The 15,582-nt window shown below is 40.4% G+C and overlaps 1 protein-coding gene across 1 annotated transcript in view; it reads left to right on the top strand.

Annotated features, from left to right (window-relative positions):
• The window catches only part of Rme-8 (receptor mediated endocytosis 8), a 90,251-nt gene that overhangs the window by 5,234 nt on the left and 69,435 nt on the right, over positions 1–15,582 (top strand). Inside the window, exons 2-6 of the mRNA XM_089639073.1 lie at positions 748–1,097; positions 1,536–1,879; positions 12,165–12,419; positions 14,340–14,486; positions 14,591–14,690. Of these exons, the coding sequence (XP_089495199.1) occupies positions 748–1,097; positions 1,536–1,879; positions 12,165–12,419; positions 14,340–14,486; positions 14,591–14,690 (1,196 nt within the window). The remainder of the gene's footprint in view (positions 1–747; positions 1,098–1,535; positions 1,880–12,164; positions 12,420–14,339; positions 14,487–14,590; positions 14,691–15,582) is intronic.

The raw sequence follows: 15,582 nt of genomic DNA, 5'->3' as shown, positions 1-15,582 counted from the left end.
TTACGTTTTTCGATCGGGGGAAAATAGTCAGTAACATAAACAAACCACTCAAGTCAGTAATAGTTTTCCCTTACTTTTTTACATAAATTTGATGGTAAACTCTTTAGATGTATTATCGTATATATATATATATTTTTAATTTGGCATTCACCCATTTAGCGTGATCTTGGCCATATGAAGATAAAAATTTTCTTAAAATTATTTATATTTTTTATTATATATGAAAGGCAGAGGTGGGGAAAGGCGTATTTAAACTTGATGAGTTCTAGCCACTCGTCATTAGTTGTTTGGCAGCAGTGGCAGTGCTGCCAATCACAAAAATTCCAATCAGCTTTCGCTTTCCTAGTTGTCAAATGTCAAACTGCTGATTTGGATTTGCGGTAGTCGAATGTCATATTCGGGTGTGCTTTTAATTTTTTTGTTTAACTTTCATCTTACGGATAATACTAAAGCGGTAAACCTCTTTTTGCGTTTTATTTCCCCCAAAGAATACCGAGCACCGGTTGAACTGTATTTAGTCCGTCTGATGACTGAAAATACGGGATAATCTCCAGTTGTTTATTAGATAGTGTCCCGCAACAATGATAGCAGTGATATTTGATTCCCGTTGAGTGTAGATGTTTTAACGAATATGATAATTGATTTACCGTCTGTTCGAATAGTCTAAAAGGAACACGTCATCAATTTGGATATTTGGATGGTGTTATTTTTTTTTGTTAATTAGATTTTATTTTTGTTTGTTTTTAGGCCATGTTAAAATGATTCCCATAAAGGATAACCATGACATCGCATGTTTCTTGGTCACTAAACACTCATGGAAGGGAAAGTACAAGAGGATATTTTCGATCGGGACCCAGGGGATTACAACCTACAACCCAGATAAGTTGGAGGTGACCAACAGATGGCCTTACTCCGACATCATCACCCTCACTTCCTCCGGGAAGCAGAATGCCTCCACCACCAACGAGTTCTCGCTCATCATGCGCAAGGACCGGAAGGTAGATACCATGAAGTTCTCTTCGGAACACAAGAACTTGGTGTTGACGGAGGCATTCAAATACAGACACATGTTTGCGGAGAAACCCAAGGAAGCCTATGTAAGTGAAACTTTAACATATTTGCGCAAACACGTTAAAGTGCCAAAATAGAGGTATGTATTTTCAAATTCTGACATACTAATCAAGTTGATTGAGTGCTGATTTGAACAAAGGAGATTAAAATCAAATCTTTGTTTTCTTTATACATATATTAAACCAATGCTCAGTTAACAGCATCTCCTAGAGCAGATTCTTGTCTACATAAAAAACAAATGCATTACTTTAGGGAAAAAAATTGTTTTACCTCTATGGACACATTATTATTAATTTTATTGAATATCCATAAATCAACTTTTTATTTATTTTTCTTTAAAGTATTATACGTTACTACAACAGGTCAAAAAGTACATAATACAATAATGTTACCTATAATAACATTTGTATTATAATGCCTATGAGTTTTTATACATATAATTAGTTGTATGATATTTTGTTTAGCGCTACGAGTCCTACAAACACCACTGGAGCGACACCCGTCTTCCGGTGGTTTTGGAAGTGACCCCTTGCTCCCTGGACCAGCTGGACCCCGTCACCAACACCCCGCTGGCCAGCTACTGCTACTCCGAGATTGAGGGCATCATCAGCGTGCAGGACTACCCCGGGGGTTTCGTGATAGCCTGCGGAGGCTTTAGCCGGCTGCATCTGTTCGCGGCCACTAACCATAATGAAATTAAAAACAAGATTCTGGAAGCGGCGTCAAACACTCTGGGCATTGTGATCAAAGTCTTGCCAACTGCAATCACGCTGGAAGACTTTCAGATTCAACGATTTGGAAAATATAGGTATGTCAATACTTTAACTAACTATATAAATATAGGTATGTCAATACTTTAACTAACTATATAAATATAGGTATGTCAATACTTTAACTAACTATATAAATATAGGTATTTCAATACTTTAACTAACTATATAAATACAGGTAAGTCAATACTTTAACTACATACATATAGGTATGTCAATACTTTAACTAACTATATAAATATAGGTATGTCAATACTTTAACTACATAAATATAGGTATGTCAATACTTTAACTAACTATATAAATATAGGTATGTCAATACTTTAACTAACTATATAAATATAGGTATGTCAATACTTTAACTAACTATATAAATATAGGTATGTCAATAATTTAACTAACTAACCATCACGCCGTTGCCGTAAGAGTAAGCAGAAAGTATAAGCCGCCACACAACTCTGTCTCTGCACACACTCTTTGCTTCAGTCACATTCGTATTTGACATAATATATATATATATATAAGTAATTATATATAAATATTAAATCATTATGTTTTACATATTTGAGTAAATCTTTCCTTTTTTTGGAAAAAACATCTTATTTGGGTTATACCTATTCAACTAAAATGTGTATATGCCTCGATGAGAAGAAGTAAATTGTTTAATTTAATTTTTTTGTGAGCTCAAGCAAATGATTGTTGATTGAAAAATTCATACAAGTGAACAAGTACCTACCCGTATAATCTTTTTTAAGAGGAAGCTACAAGTCAAAAATGTGTATATTCTTGGTATGCCTAATATTGTCACGAAACGCTCGATTTCAAGCACAAATGTGATTTTATTTATTTTGTAAATAATTTTATAGTAAAGAAAAAAAGTTAATCAAGGGAAACTATCACAGATAATCAAAAAAAAAATATAATTCATAATATTACTTAGGGCCCGTTCCCACTTCCGTTTTTAAATCGGAGGCGGGTCCCGTTTTAAAAACGGATGCCCTAGCGGCTGTAGTGGATGGAGCTGTTTACACCTGTCTGACACGATTTTAAAACGGATCCGGCAATTTTTTTCGGATGGATCGCCAGCGCAGCGCGTCCGTTTTCAAATCGTATCGGACCTCGCTCGCTCATAGTTTTGTATGGAGCTTCACACTTGTCGCCTAGTCGTTCCGGTAGAGCCCCCGCCACACCCCAACCCTTCCCCGCCCGCTCCAAGTCGCAGGGAAGCAGCCACGCTGCATCGTTGTATTTGGTTATTTTGTTATAAATTAAAACTATAATAAGGTGTGAGATACCGTGCTCAGGGCTGAATGACACTGGGGAACAGTGTCACGAACGGTTCCTCCGAGACACAAGGTCGCATCTCGGAGTATACAGACCTTACCCCAGCATTCGGGGCTCTGCTGGGGTGGACCTTTTATTTCCCTAGATACTCGTGGGACCAAATATGGACTGTAAAAACAAAAACCAAAACAACACTGACGAGGGACCTTTAAGGAACCTAGGGGGAGTGGAAGGAGGAGTTGAGGCCGCCTCGGTGGACTCATCCCTCTTGGGGCCTTTGAGGAACCAAGAGGAAGTGGAGAGGAGAGATGGGACCACCCTGGTGGACTCTTCCCTTGAGGGGCCCTCTGGGAACCATAAAGAAGGACCTCCGACGGACGCAACACGGCGGGATCCCCCAGGGGATCCAGACGTGGAAATGCAGGGACCATCAGGGGACCTGGAAAATAACTTCTTTAAGAACCCCCGACTCCAACTGGGGCCCTCGGGGAACCAGCGGAGAGGGGGGGACTTAAAGAAGAGACTCACTCCAACAACCACCGCTGAGGAAGACAAGGTAAAGTCCCTGTCAGACGATGTGAAAAAAATTCACATCAGTAAGAAACTCAGTGGGGCTGCGAGGAGAAAACTCAAAAGAGAGAAGCAGGGGCGGCAGGAAGGAAACCGGGAACAACCAGGGACTGTAAAAGTCCGCTGGGGACAACCAGGGACCTCGAAGGCCGGAACCAGGGACAGACCGGAAGCTAACGGGGACCGCAGAAGGTAACCGGGAGCAACCTGGAACGCCCGGGGAAAAGAAGGCTGGGAAGAGGAGAAGAACCTCACCAGAACCTAAACCCTTGGGGCTTTCACCGGGAAATTCCAGGAAAAAGCCCCGAGGAATTCTCACCTCTGCTACCTATGCGGAAGCCGCTGGAAATAAAATTCGAGTGGCTGTTGTACATAGGAACAGAGAGGAAGAATTTACAAAAGAGCAGGAGGCCCTCGTGAGTGAGGCGGCCGCGGATCTGATTTTGAGCATCCCAAAGGGGCAGTTCAAACCCAGATTCGACGAATGCTTCACTCAGAGGGGCGTCCTGAAAATGACCTGCTCCGACAAGGAGTCAGAGACATGGCTGAGGGAGATGGTGCCGACCATACGGAAATGGCAGGGCTGCGACCTGGAGGTGGTGGGGTTGCAGGAACTGCCAAAGTACGTAAAGGTTATGGCAGTGATCCCCGAAAATGGAGCAGTAAGCACCGAGAGGTTGCTACAACTGCTGGAGAACCAGACTCCCCGGCTACACACAAAAAAATGGATCGTCCACGACTCGATCAGGGATAAGAACATGTATCGCCTGATCATGAGTGTGGACGAGGAAAGTGTGAAGGTGCTGAGGGAGATGGGGATGACGGCGCATGTCGGGATAAGGAAGGCCACTTTCACGGTGCGCTCTCCTAACACCGAGGAGCGTAAATAGGAGGAATGACTTAAGGATTAGGCAGTAATGGCTAAAAACTTACAGTTCATTCAAATAAACTTGCACCGCAGTCCGGCAGCGACTGCAGTGCTTAGCAGTAGAGTCACTCGGGACAGTGTGGACGTCGCGCTGATCCAAGAACCCTGGACTTATAGGGGGAAGGTCAGAGGACTAAACATGAACCAAGGTCTAATCTATTATAACGAGTCGGGGGACAGACCCAGGGCCTGTATTCTCATCAGAGGGATACCTGGCACACTGCTACCCGAACACTGCAGTAGGGACTTAGTGGCTGTGAAGCTACAGGTCACGCTGGACCAAAGAAGCAGGGAAGTAGTTGTGGCATCAGCATACATGCCCTATGACTCTGTGGAACCACCACCCTCAAGGGAAATAACGAGACTCGTCCAAGACTGCAGGGAGAAGGGTAGGGAACTGATACTCGGAGCAGATGCTAACTCGCACCACACTGTGTGGGGGAGTACGGACATCAACAAACGAGGACAGGACCTCCTGGAATACCTGATGACAGTGAACCTTGAGATTCTTAATAGAGGTAGGGAACCCACCTTCGTTATAAGTAACAGACAGGAGGTGATAGACCTCACCCTAGGAACATTAAGAGTCTCAGGATGGAGAGTATCGGACGAACCATCCCTGTCGGACCACCGACACATACAATTTAAACTAGAGGGAGAAACAAGCAAAACGGGGACCGATACATATAGGAACCCAAAAGCAACTGACTGGACTAGATACTCGGAGGAACTAAATATAGGAATGACAAGATTCCCAGCTAAATACGGCTGCCCCGAAGAAATTGAGGACGCAGTAGAAGTACTGAGGGACTCAATGATAAGGGCATACGAAAATAGCTGCCCTCTGAAGACAAGTACCAGGGACAAAACACCGTGGTGGAGCAGAAGACTGCAGGAGCTACGGAAAATAGTAAGGCAAGCTTTCAACAAGGCCAAAAAGTCAGGAAACTGGGATGCCCACAAGCAATACCAGAAAGAGTACAAGGTGGCAATCCAGAAAGCCAAAACATGCTCCTGGGAGAAATACTGTGGGGAGGTGGAAACCATCCCACAGACTGCAAGAATCCAAAAAATTCTTGCAAAAGACCCAGGGGCAGCAAAAGGCCCATTCAAAAAAGCTGATGGAGGATATACCAACAGTTGGGAGGAGGAGTTGGAGGTACTGCTGGGGAAACATTTTCCCGGCTACAAAAAGTTAGAAGCAGATGATACCGGTCCACCACCAGCCCGAGTTACACGGGAAGGTAAGGACTGGGACACTGCGGCTAAAATAGTTACTCCCTCCAGAGTTAAATGGGCAATCAGAGGGTTTGACCCTTTTAAAAGCGCAGGAGAGGATGGAATCTTTCCGGCACTTCTACAGAGGGGCCTAGATACAATCCTACTTCCGGTGACGAAGATCCTGAGGGCATGCTGTGCCCTCGGATACATCCCCATACCATGGCGGAAGACAAGGGTAGTGTTCATACCCAAACCGGGGAGAGCTGACTACGACCAACCAGGTGCATTCCGCCCAATTAGCCTCACCTCATTTCTTCTGAAGACAATGGAGAGGCTAATGGACAGGCACATAAGGGACGGGGCACTGAAAGAGAAGCCCCTCCACGAGTTACAGTTTGCTTACCAAGCAGGTAAGTCAGTCGACGCGGCACTGCACAGGTTGGTGTACAAACTGGAGCAGGCACAAGCGACTGGGGAACTGGCGGTAGGGCTATTCCTGGATATAGAGGGAGCATTTAACTGCACCACTATTAAATCCATTGATGAAGCGGCAGAAAGACATGGACTCGACAAAACCACCAGAAGGTGGCTGAGGAACATGCTCTCAGGCCGGATACTTACGGTGACAAGGGGTGAGGTAAGCATCAAAGTGCTGGTGACACGAGGGTGTCCACAGGGAGGGGTCTTATCACCCTTGCTGTGGAGCCTGGTGGTGGACAACCTCATCCGGAAACTCAACAACAGGGGCCTATATACGCAAGGGTATGCGGATGACATTGCAACCATAATAAGGTGTTGGGATGCAGACACAACCCGAGGCCTTATACAGTCAACACTAGCAACAGTGGAAGAATGGTGTGAAGAAACAGGACTGTCAGTCAACCCAGACAAGACAGAACTAGTAATCTTTACGCGTAAAAGGAAACTAGAAGGATGGAGCAATCCAACCTTCTATGGAAAGGAATTAGAACCCTCTGACACGGTTAAGTACCTCGGAGTCATCATAGATGCCAAACTGAGCTGGAAAAACCAGGTGGAAACTGTAGGCAGAAAGGCCTGTGCTCTGATGTGGGCAACTAGGCGAATCTGCGGCAGAACGTGGGGTCTCAAACCTAAAATGATGCAATGGCTTTACACAGCCGTTGTAAAACCAAGGATCATGCACGCAGCCCTGGTCTGGTGGAGGAGAACAACACTGAAAACAGTGATGGTCACACTCAATCACATACAGGGACTTGCATGCAGAAGCATCACAGGAGCCATGAGAACCACTCCAATACTAGCCATGGGAGTGCTGCTGAACCTACCCCCACTAAACATAGAAATAGAGGGGGCGGCGATGGCGGCAGCCTACAGGTTACATTGCAATGGCCAATGGAGAGGAGAGTTGCCCAGAAACAGTCACACGGAGATAGGAATAAGACTGAGGGCAATTAGTCCGACGGCTGGGATGAAGCAGGACGGCAAACAAGCCGAATACTTCTTCGGACAGCTGTTTAAAGTGACGTACCCCACAAGGGAGGAATGGGACACGGTCCCAGGTCCAAACTCCAAACAGGAACTAATCTGGTTCACAGACGGGTCCAAGATGGAGGAAGGAACAGGGGCCGGGGTCTGTCTACAGGGATCTAAGAGGGAACTCAGTATACCTCTAGGAATGCACTGCACTGTGTTTCAAGCTGAGATGAAAGCCATCTTAGTCTGCGCACAGGAGAATATGAGTATCGGGTACAGAAATAAGAACATAAACATATGTTCTGATAGCCAGGCGGCCTTAATGGCACTGGAAAGTAACCGATGCGACTCCAGACTGGTGATGGAATGCAGGACTATCCTAATAGAACTGGCGACCATCAATAAAGTAACCCTGCTCTGGGTACCAGGACATAAAGGTATTGAGAGCAACGAGCGGGCTGATGAACTAGCAAGGAAAGGGGCGAAAGCACCACTTGTGGGATCTGAGCCGGCCGTAGGAGTAGCAGCTTGCCACACCAAACTACATATCAAGAGGTGGGTCAAATCCCAACACTGGAAGGAATGGAAGAAGGCACCCGGAATGAGGCAATCTAAAGTACTCATAAACGGACCGGACCCTAACCGAACCAGGCAACTACTCGATATGGACAGAAACTCACTGAGGGAACTGGTAGGACTATTAACGGGACACTGCCATCTCAGGAGACACATGCAACTGTTGGGAGTGGAAAACACCAACATCTGTAGGAAATGTGAAGAGGAGGAAGAGACTCCAATTCACCTATGGTGCCAATGCCCCGCTCTGCTGGGAATAAGGCTCAGATACCTGGGAAGACACAGTGTGGAACCAGAAGACATCGCCACATATCCAATGACAGCCCTGGTGAACTTCATAAAAGGGACCGGGTTACTGGCAAGGGAATGAGGTAAAATGGGAGATAGTACAATGGGCCTATGGCCTAAGTGCTCGCGGGGAACGTAAGTAAACCGCCTCCGACTATAAAAAAAAAAAAAAAAAAAAAAAAAAAAAAAACTATAATAAATGGATAAGGAAATAAATATCGAATATTTAATCCCATTGGTCGAAAAAAGAATTGTGCTGCGTTAAAGAACTTTAGTTCATCACTTCTCAACTCATCAATTAACACTTGGAAAGTTCCTACAGAAAATCTTCAAGCTTATGATTGGGTGTGCCCAAAATTTTCTTTTCACTTTTTTCTTTCTTTTTAATACTCGTAAGTACCACATGACAACAAGAGCTTCATCGTCTTCCATTGCGCAATTATTTGTTTTCGTAGAGTAGGATCAGATTTTAAAACGGAGGTGTGAACAGGGCCGTAGGGCATCTGATTTTAAAACGGGCCCCTCCTCCGATTTGAAAATGGAAGTGGGAACGGTCCCTTACCTGTGAAAAATTGCAGGATAGTCTGAATTCTGACAAATCAGTTCTAATTTGGAAGAGGCAATTAAAATAAATTTCCAAAATATTATTATTAAAATACGCAATGTACAAACTTTGGCGAAAATGTCCATCTACACCTTAAATTCTAACTTTTTATATAATAGCCATTTGTGGGAACCATACATAATGCCTGAAGCCTGATAAAAAGTTGATAACACTTATATAGGACTTTAAATTAAATATCCGGCTGAGTAACCAAAGTGTTATTTTATCCAAATAATTATTTTTATTTGAAATGTGCGTGCATAGCTAACATTCACATTCTAACTGAATGTGTGAATGAATATATTCTCAAAAGGGAAATCTTTGAAGGGTTTGAATTTGCAATAAGTTAGGTTTCATCATTTCACCTCATTACTCATTTATGTGATTTATTGATAGATTATGTTGTAGTCTTTATTTATCTACACATTATTTTCTTTAAGATGTCTGGTTTTAGTCTCTTTGGTGTATTTATTTAGGGGGGGGGGGGGGGGGGGGTTGGAAGATTGACACCCCCCCCCACATTCATTTCTGGAAAATACAACAATATTATTTGCACCATCTTTTTTATCAGTATGATGATAAATAATAAGTTCTGTGTCTGATGTGTTTCCCCAGACTGCGGCTTCATAGGGAAAATCACTTTAAGGGATGTTTACAACTTAATTTATTTAACCTATATTTTATCACTCAGACTTATAACTATGTAATAACTTACAGCTGAGATTTATTACTAGTGACTTCCAGCTAAGATTTATAACTAGCGACCTACAACTAAGAGTCATTTATGTATTTATTTACGCCAGCCATAGCTAATTATTGTTAAGTTTACATTATAATAGTTTTATGCCCAGCTACATGAATGTGATATGCAATTCAATTAATCCATGTTGGCACTATAGCAACAAAAATATATTACAGCTAGCAACTTATTACTAAGACTTATAACTTGACTTACATCCAAGACTTATAGCTAGACCTTTTGTCATTCTGTATCCTATCTCTTTTTTTTATACCTATTTCTGCATAATTAGAATTAGGATGTTGCACGGCTTGTCATATCAACTATAAATGCTGAATAAATTTTCCGTAAAAGTTTCATCTATACTGAATTAAAGCAGAACTGTTGTCGCTAATTTGCACAAGACCCTTTGATTCCTAGGCCCCAGACAAGTCAATGAAATTCATTATCTTTTCAAAAAAGAATTAAGGAAAATTCTAGCTTATTGGGGGCACACCTACACGCCCACAACACGCTTCTATCAGTTTATTTCTTCAGTGTATAACCCCTTCAAATACTACAAAACGACGCCCCCTTTATGTGCTGTTCAAATAATCCATTTTTTATCAGTTACTGAGTAAATATTTTGTACTTTCTCCGAGATGCACGCATTGTGCAATGTAATTTTATATTCGCATATAAGATTCCCACATTCTTTAATCCGTCTGCAATATTTGCAACTAGATCACAGCCAGTAGTGCATTCTCAAGTAGTTACGATTTAAACCAATTAAGTTTTGAGGCATGTTATTGAACTCATCAAACATTTAATTATCTTTAATCATTTCTTTGAATCTTATTTCAACACTGGATGACGTTAATGATCCCAACACTTTTCAGTTGTTGTGAATTCTGCACAAGAGACCCAATTGCTCCTAACCGTCTGGATCCAGTGAGACTATGGCATCCCCAATGGGGTATTTTCACAAACTGTGAAATACCCTTAAAAATGTGTGGAAGATTAAAAGTTTATTTTTTCTATATCATCGAAGAAGAAAATAATACTAATAAATCTAAACAAACAGTACAAGACACAAACATGACAGTACCTACAAGACACAGAAAAATTAAAAAGATAATGGTCACAGCTAGGAATCGAACCCAGGACCTCTTGTCTTACAGGGGCATGCATCTTAACCAATTTAACCATTTGGACCTATTTATTATTTATTTATTTATTGTTTATTTGCAAAAACAGTATGAACCAGAACATTGCAATATCGATAATTATTAATCGTTGTATTTGTCAATCTCATATTTCAAATTCAGAATTAACAATATATCAACTTGTAACTATTTTTTCACATATTTTTGGCATCTACATTTTGATATATTACATTGATAACCTTCAAAATAAGTTGAGAAGAAAAAGTTGTTCCTTTTTTTCATTTCTGATTACTATTATCACACTTAAAATATTTAATTTTATCATTTTCATTTATAATTATTTTTTCTAAAAACGATCTTAAACCGCACATTCCGAAATGGTTCCAATTGGCAACAACTTAATTATGATACAGAAAACGCCGATGTCTGGTAAGACGGCTGTCACCAGCATCGCCTGGCGTGACAGAACGTGCAAATTTGGCGGCAAATTGAAAATGGCACATTTTAAATCATTTTAGAATTTTTTTTCATCAATATCAAAATATAATTAAAGTACCTTAATTTTTGTCATTTTTTTCATTATTTTCAAGAATAAATAAAGAACAGGATAATACCGTATTGAGCTATGTTGTGAAGCTGAAGGTAGCGGTAAAGAGGAAGGAGATGGGAAAGACTATGGTGGGGGAGTACCTTGGTATTCAGATCTGGTCACCAAACGTGATTAAAGCTGTGTTAAGCAACGTTTCATTTCTGAATGGTGACCTTTCACCAAAGCCGCAAATATGTTTTATTTAAAATTAATTAATTGTGAAACAAGACAAATTAATTAAATAAAATTTAATAATTGAGGGCAATACAAGTGACTCTCAAATGAAAGTTTGATACAGAAAAATTGGTAAATAGTGTGATATTTTCAAAATTGGAACTAATCATTCATCACCGATCATGCATCGTCTCATTCAATTTCTTATTTTGGTTCTTGACATCAGCCGAATCAAGTATTTTGTCTACACCATATGCGCTTCCCTTTCTTAATCTTCTTCATTTTATGCTTCTTTGAAAATATTACTATATTACTACTTGGGAGAGTATTGTCTATTGTGTACTTTGGAATATTTATATGAGGTCTATTGTTCACAGAAGTACCAGTATCAATTGAATTGCATGAACTAAATGTACTCCTTATCTAGTAAAAATCCCTCACGTCAATACTACTGCTGACTACTGTTTAGTCCTCTGTTGAACTCGATCACTACTTTAGCGGTCTTGGGTAATTCCTCCATCCAGGTGATAGGCAGCCGCCGGTCGTCAATGAGTGAATTCTATAAATCAGCATATTGATGGACACTGGCTTCTTGAGTTCAATGAATTGACTCGTTTATTGACCGCCTTGTATACTTTTCTGTTAATTTGACCCATTAACATATTGAGTGTTGATTTGTGAGGTTGATAAATCCAATTGGATATTTTTTTATTACCAAAAATTTGCAATATCAATATAATTTATTTGCAGCGGAGATCTTCATCAAACCTCCGTCAGCGAGTTTGTCGTTCACAAGGTCAACTCTCTGCGGCATATCGAGCCCCCTCGGCGCACCCTGTGTCTGTCTGACACCTGCATCCTGGAACGAGACCCGCAGACCTACTCTGTCTGCTGCCTGAGGCCCCTGGCCGACGTGTGGGCCCTGATCAGAGACCCCACCAACCCTCAGCTATTCTTCATCGAGTATATGAATGGACATTTGCGCTGTTATTTAGCGGCAGAAAGGTAAGATTTTTTATAAATTCCTTCCCAACCGTCCGACTTCCAACCTTGTCCAGGGCCAGTGGTACTATTGTATCCCCAATTAAGGTATGTTATAAGGTGAAGGGACTATAAGGGAAGGAGATGTGGAATGGGAAGGTTGAAAAATACCTGGTTATTCAGATATGGTCACCAAATACGGCTAAAGCACCTCAAGCAACGTTTCGATTCTAAATGATGATCTTTCACCATGGCGATACTGAGATCATGTAGGACTACAACTGAGAAATAACAGCGGTGAGTCATGACTCATTTTATTAAGAGCGGGAGTCACCGTACCATCTCAATTGAACGGGAGCCTTGAACTCTAAAGCGTATGAGCAATGAGAATACTGTGCTTCCCGGTATAGCTTCCCCGATACGGCTCCCAGCTCCCAGCGTATGAATGATCATACGACTCTTCTTTCCAGTACGCTGCTCGTACCACGAGAGCCGTTAAAACCAAAAAAGGAGTAACCGAGCCGTGGTACGACTCATCGCTAATATGTAATAATAAATTAGCTTCGCTTTGATGATCTTAATTTTGGAGGTTGACATTGTACCATATTTTTTCGTAACAATTTATGCCTTGGTTGAATTTGTCTTGATTTCTTCTTGTTAAATATACAAACCCATCTTTATATTTGATTGAACACTGACAGGCTGAGAACCGGCGATTAACAAGTAACCAAATGTATCTTGTTGGTGTAGTTTGGCTCCATAAAAAAATATATATTTAAATCCATTTCTGACATTTAAATTAACAGTTTAGCCCGGATGACACGGCCATTGGAGTGAATTATTCAATCTAAATAAAATTAATATCAGTACATACGCAGTTTAAAATGGTGTACGTTTCTGAAGGTCTTGTTTTATCAACATGTATGTGCATTTTGCATGGCACAATATTATGTATTTATATTGCAGGACCTTGTTAAGTGTGTGCCCTTACACTCGGCGCAATTTTTTTCAATTGACCCTTCTATTTGTTTCAACCTATGAACACACTGTCTTAAGTATGTCTTGTGGAGATTAATGCTTTTCAGTAAACATTTTTATATTTAGATTTTTTTAATTACAAATAATAATGCCATTTAAAATAAACTACAAAAGATAGGGTTATATATGGTGTCTGGAAAGGTGAAATTTTACCTAAACAATTTCAACTTTGGACTCATCTATAATAATATCTAATCAATTTAGTAATTAATTTGTCGACATCAGTTTTCTGTATCGTTAAAGTCATATAAGTGACATTGCTAGGATAGATTTTGTGAATACAAGAATAAATATATAGATTTAAAAAAATATTTAGCTCATTCGTTCATTAGTCTATCTTTTAGTTTCATCCAAAGTTAAGCATGTCAAGTTCTAAGTGAACATGTGGAGACTAAGGACGGGTTGTTTCGGAGAATTTGAACAATTCATCAAATTTCAACGTTAATTTTCAAGTTCTGTGAAAGATTTTTTAAAGTTCTGTTTTAATTTCAGTTTTGCCACGCAACTAGCCTATAATGATATAATAACAGAACTTGAATAGGACTTTCACAGAACCCGGAAATGAACGTTGAAATTTGATGAATTGTTCAAATTCTCCGAAACAACCCGTCCTAAGATCCATTTTTTTCAGGGAACTTGAACAATTCATCAAATTTCATAATAAATTGTTCAGGTTCCGTGAAACAACTGGCCTTAACACTTATTATCCTCATCTTCTTATATATATTTGACTGTATGGGAGACAGCAGCAGTAGACTTGGGGGAATAAAGATATTCCCTAGAGGCAGTTAGGACTTTAAGAAGGTCATAGAGTGCGACTAGAAGTTACTAAAAATCTGTTTAATGTTATCAGCCGACACATCCTTTGATCGAGATCACTTTATAATGCATTTATTTTTATTACAGAGATGCCCTTCTTGCGAGTTTACTAGATGGTGTGAGGTCATCGGGGAACAGAGATGTACATGTGAAGATGCAGCCAACACTGAGAGGAAAAAGACTTGGTCCATTACATGTCCCAGTTGATGAAGAAACAGAATCCAACCATCTGAGGTTCTATTCAATATTTTTGACTATACAACATAATGTTTTTTTTACATTTGGACTTACTTTATACATGGTGATTGTTTTACAAATGTGTTTTAATTTAATTGCAGATTTTTGATCAGCGCAACGGGACATTTCAGGCAGGACGCTATTGAAAGGTTCAACGCCAATGTAGCGTACTCTGGACTTCTGTATTCAGTCAATCAAGATGTAAGAAAACAACAACGAAATTATTTTCACAGAAATATTTGCAAACATCTTTTTTTTTGCCTGTAAAACACTGTACAACTGGTCAGTGACTGAGTTGGCATCACGTTTGGGTCCAGCCCAGGCGTTGTACGTTCAATCCCTCGGTTAGCTAAGTCCTCCATCACAGCATAAGCAACATTTTCTGCTTACTGTGGTGGTAGTAGAAGATTTTTAATTTAAAATATATATATATTATTTCATTTTACGCCCGGCTGGACTTTTACAATGATTATAAGAACAGAATATACCTAGTGAGCTATCGAAAATAATTCACATAGTTTTTAAAGCAAGAAATAATGTTAAACTGATATACTAAATATGAAACAATACTAATACTATTACCAACGCTGCTTTAATTTGTAGGATTCAACAAAGTGCTGGTATAAATTACGCTTAATTCTATTAATGGAGTCAGTTAATATATTAATAGTACCCTCAAACTTGTTGCCCAGATCGTGCATCCTATTGGTTAGTGTTGTATTGTCAGGTTATTCGTAACACGGGAATATTTGTCTTTCTTAACCGGTTGTGTGCCTCAAGCACGTATACACGCTCTAGGTAGCTGTGCTCACAAGGCCGACCGTATATAATTAGCGCGTTAACACAATTTTCTATGTGACGATTTGATTTTGCGGCCTGCCGGTACATCCACACCAAATACTTTCCGGCAGAGAAAGAGTTAAAAAAAAAAAAAAAATTATATATTTATATATAACCATAAATATGTACATGTATAAAATTCTAGAATTAATTGCTTGAGGTGATCGATAGCACTGAGAATAAGGCTCTCGGCTGGCAGTTGAAAGGATCGAGTTCGATACTCACAATAGCTAACGACCTACTCTCTTTTCAA

This window comes from Hesperophylax consimilis, chromosome 13 (genome assembly GCF_061612785.1).
Source record: "Hesperophylax consimilis isolate HC1 chromosome 13, BYU_Hcon_1.0, whole genome shotgun sequence".
Taxonomy (NCBI): Eukaryota; Metazoa; Arthropoda; class Insecta; order Trichoptera; family Limnephilidae; genus Hesperophylax; species Hesperophylax consimilis.
The sequence above is the reverse complement of the archived record's forward strand: the minus strand, read 5'-3'. Positions and strand labels throughout refer to the sequence as shown.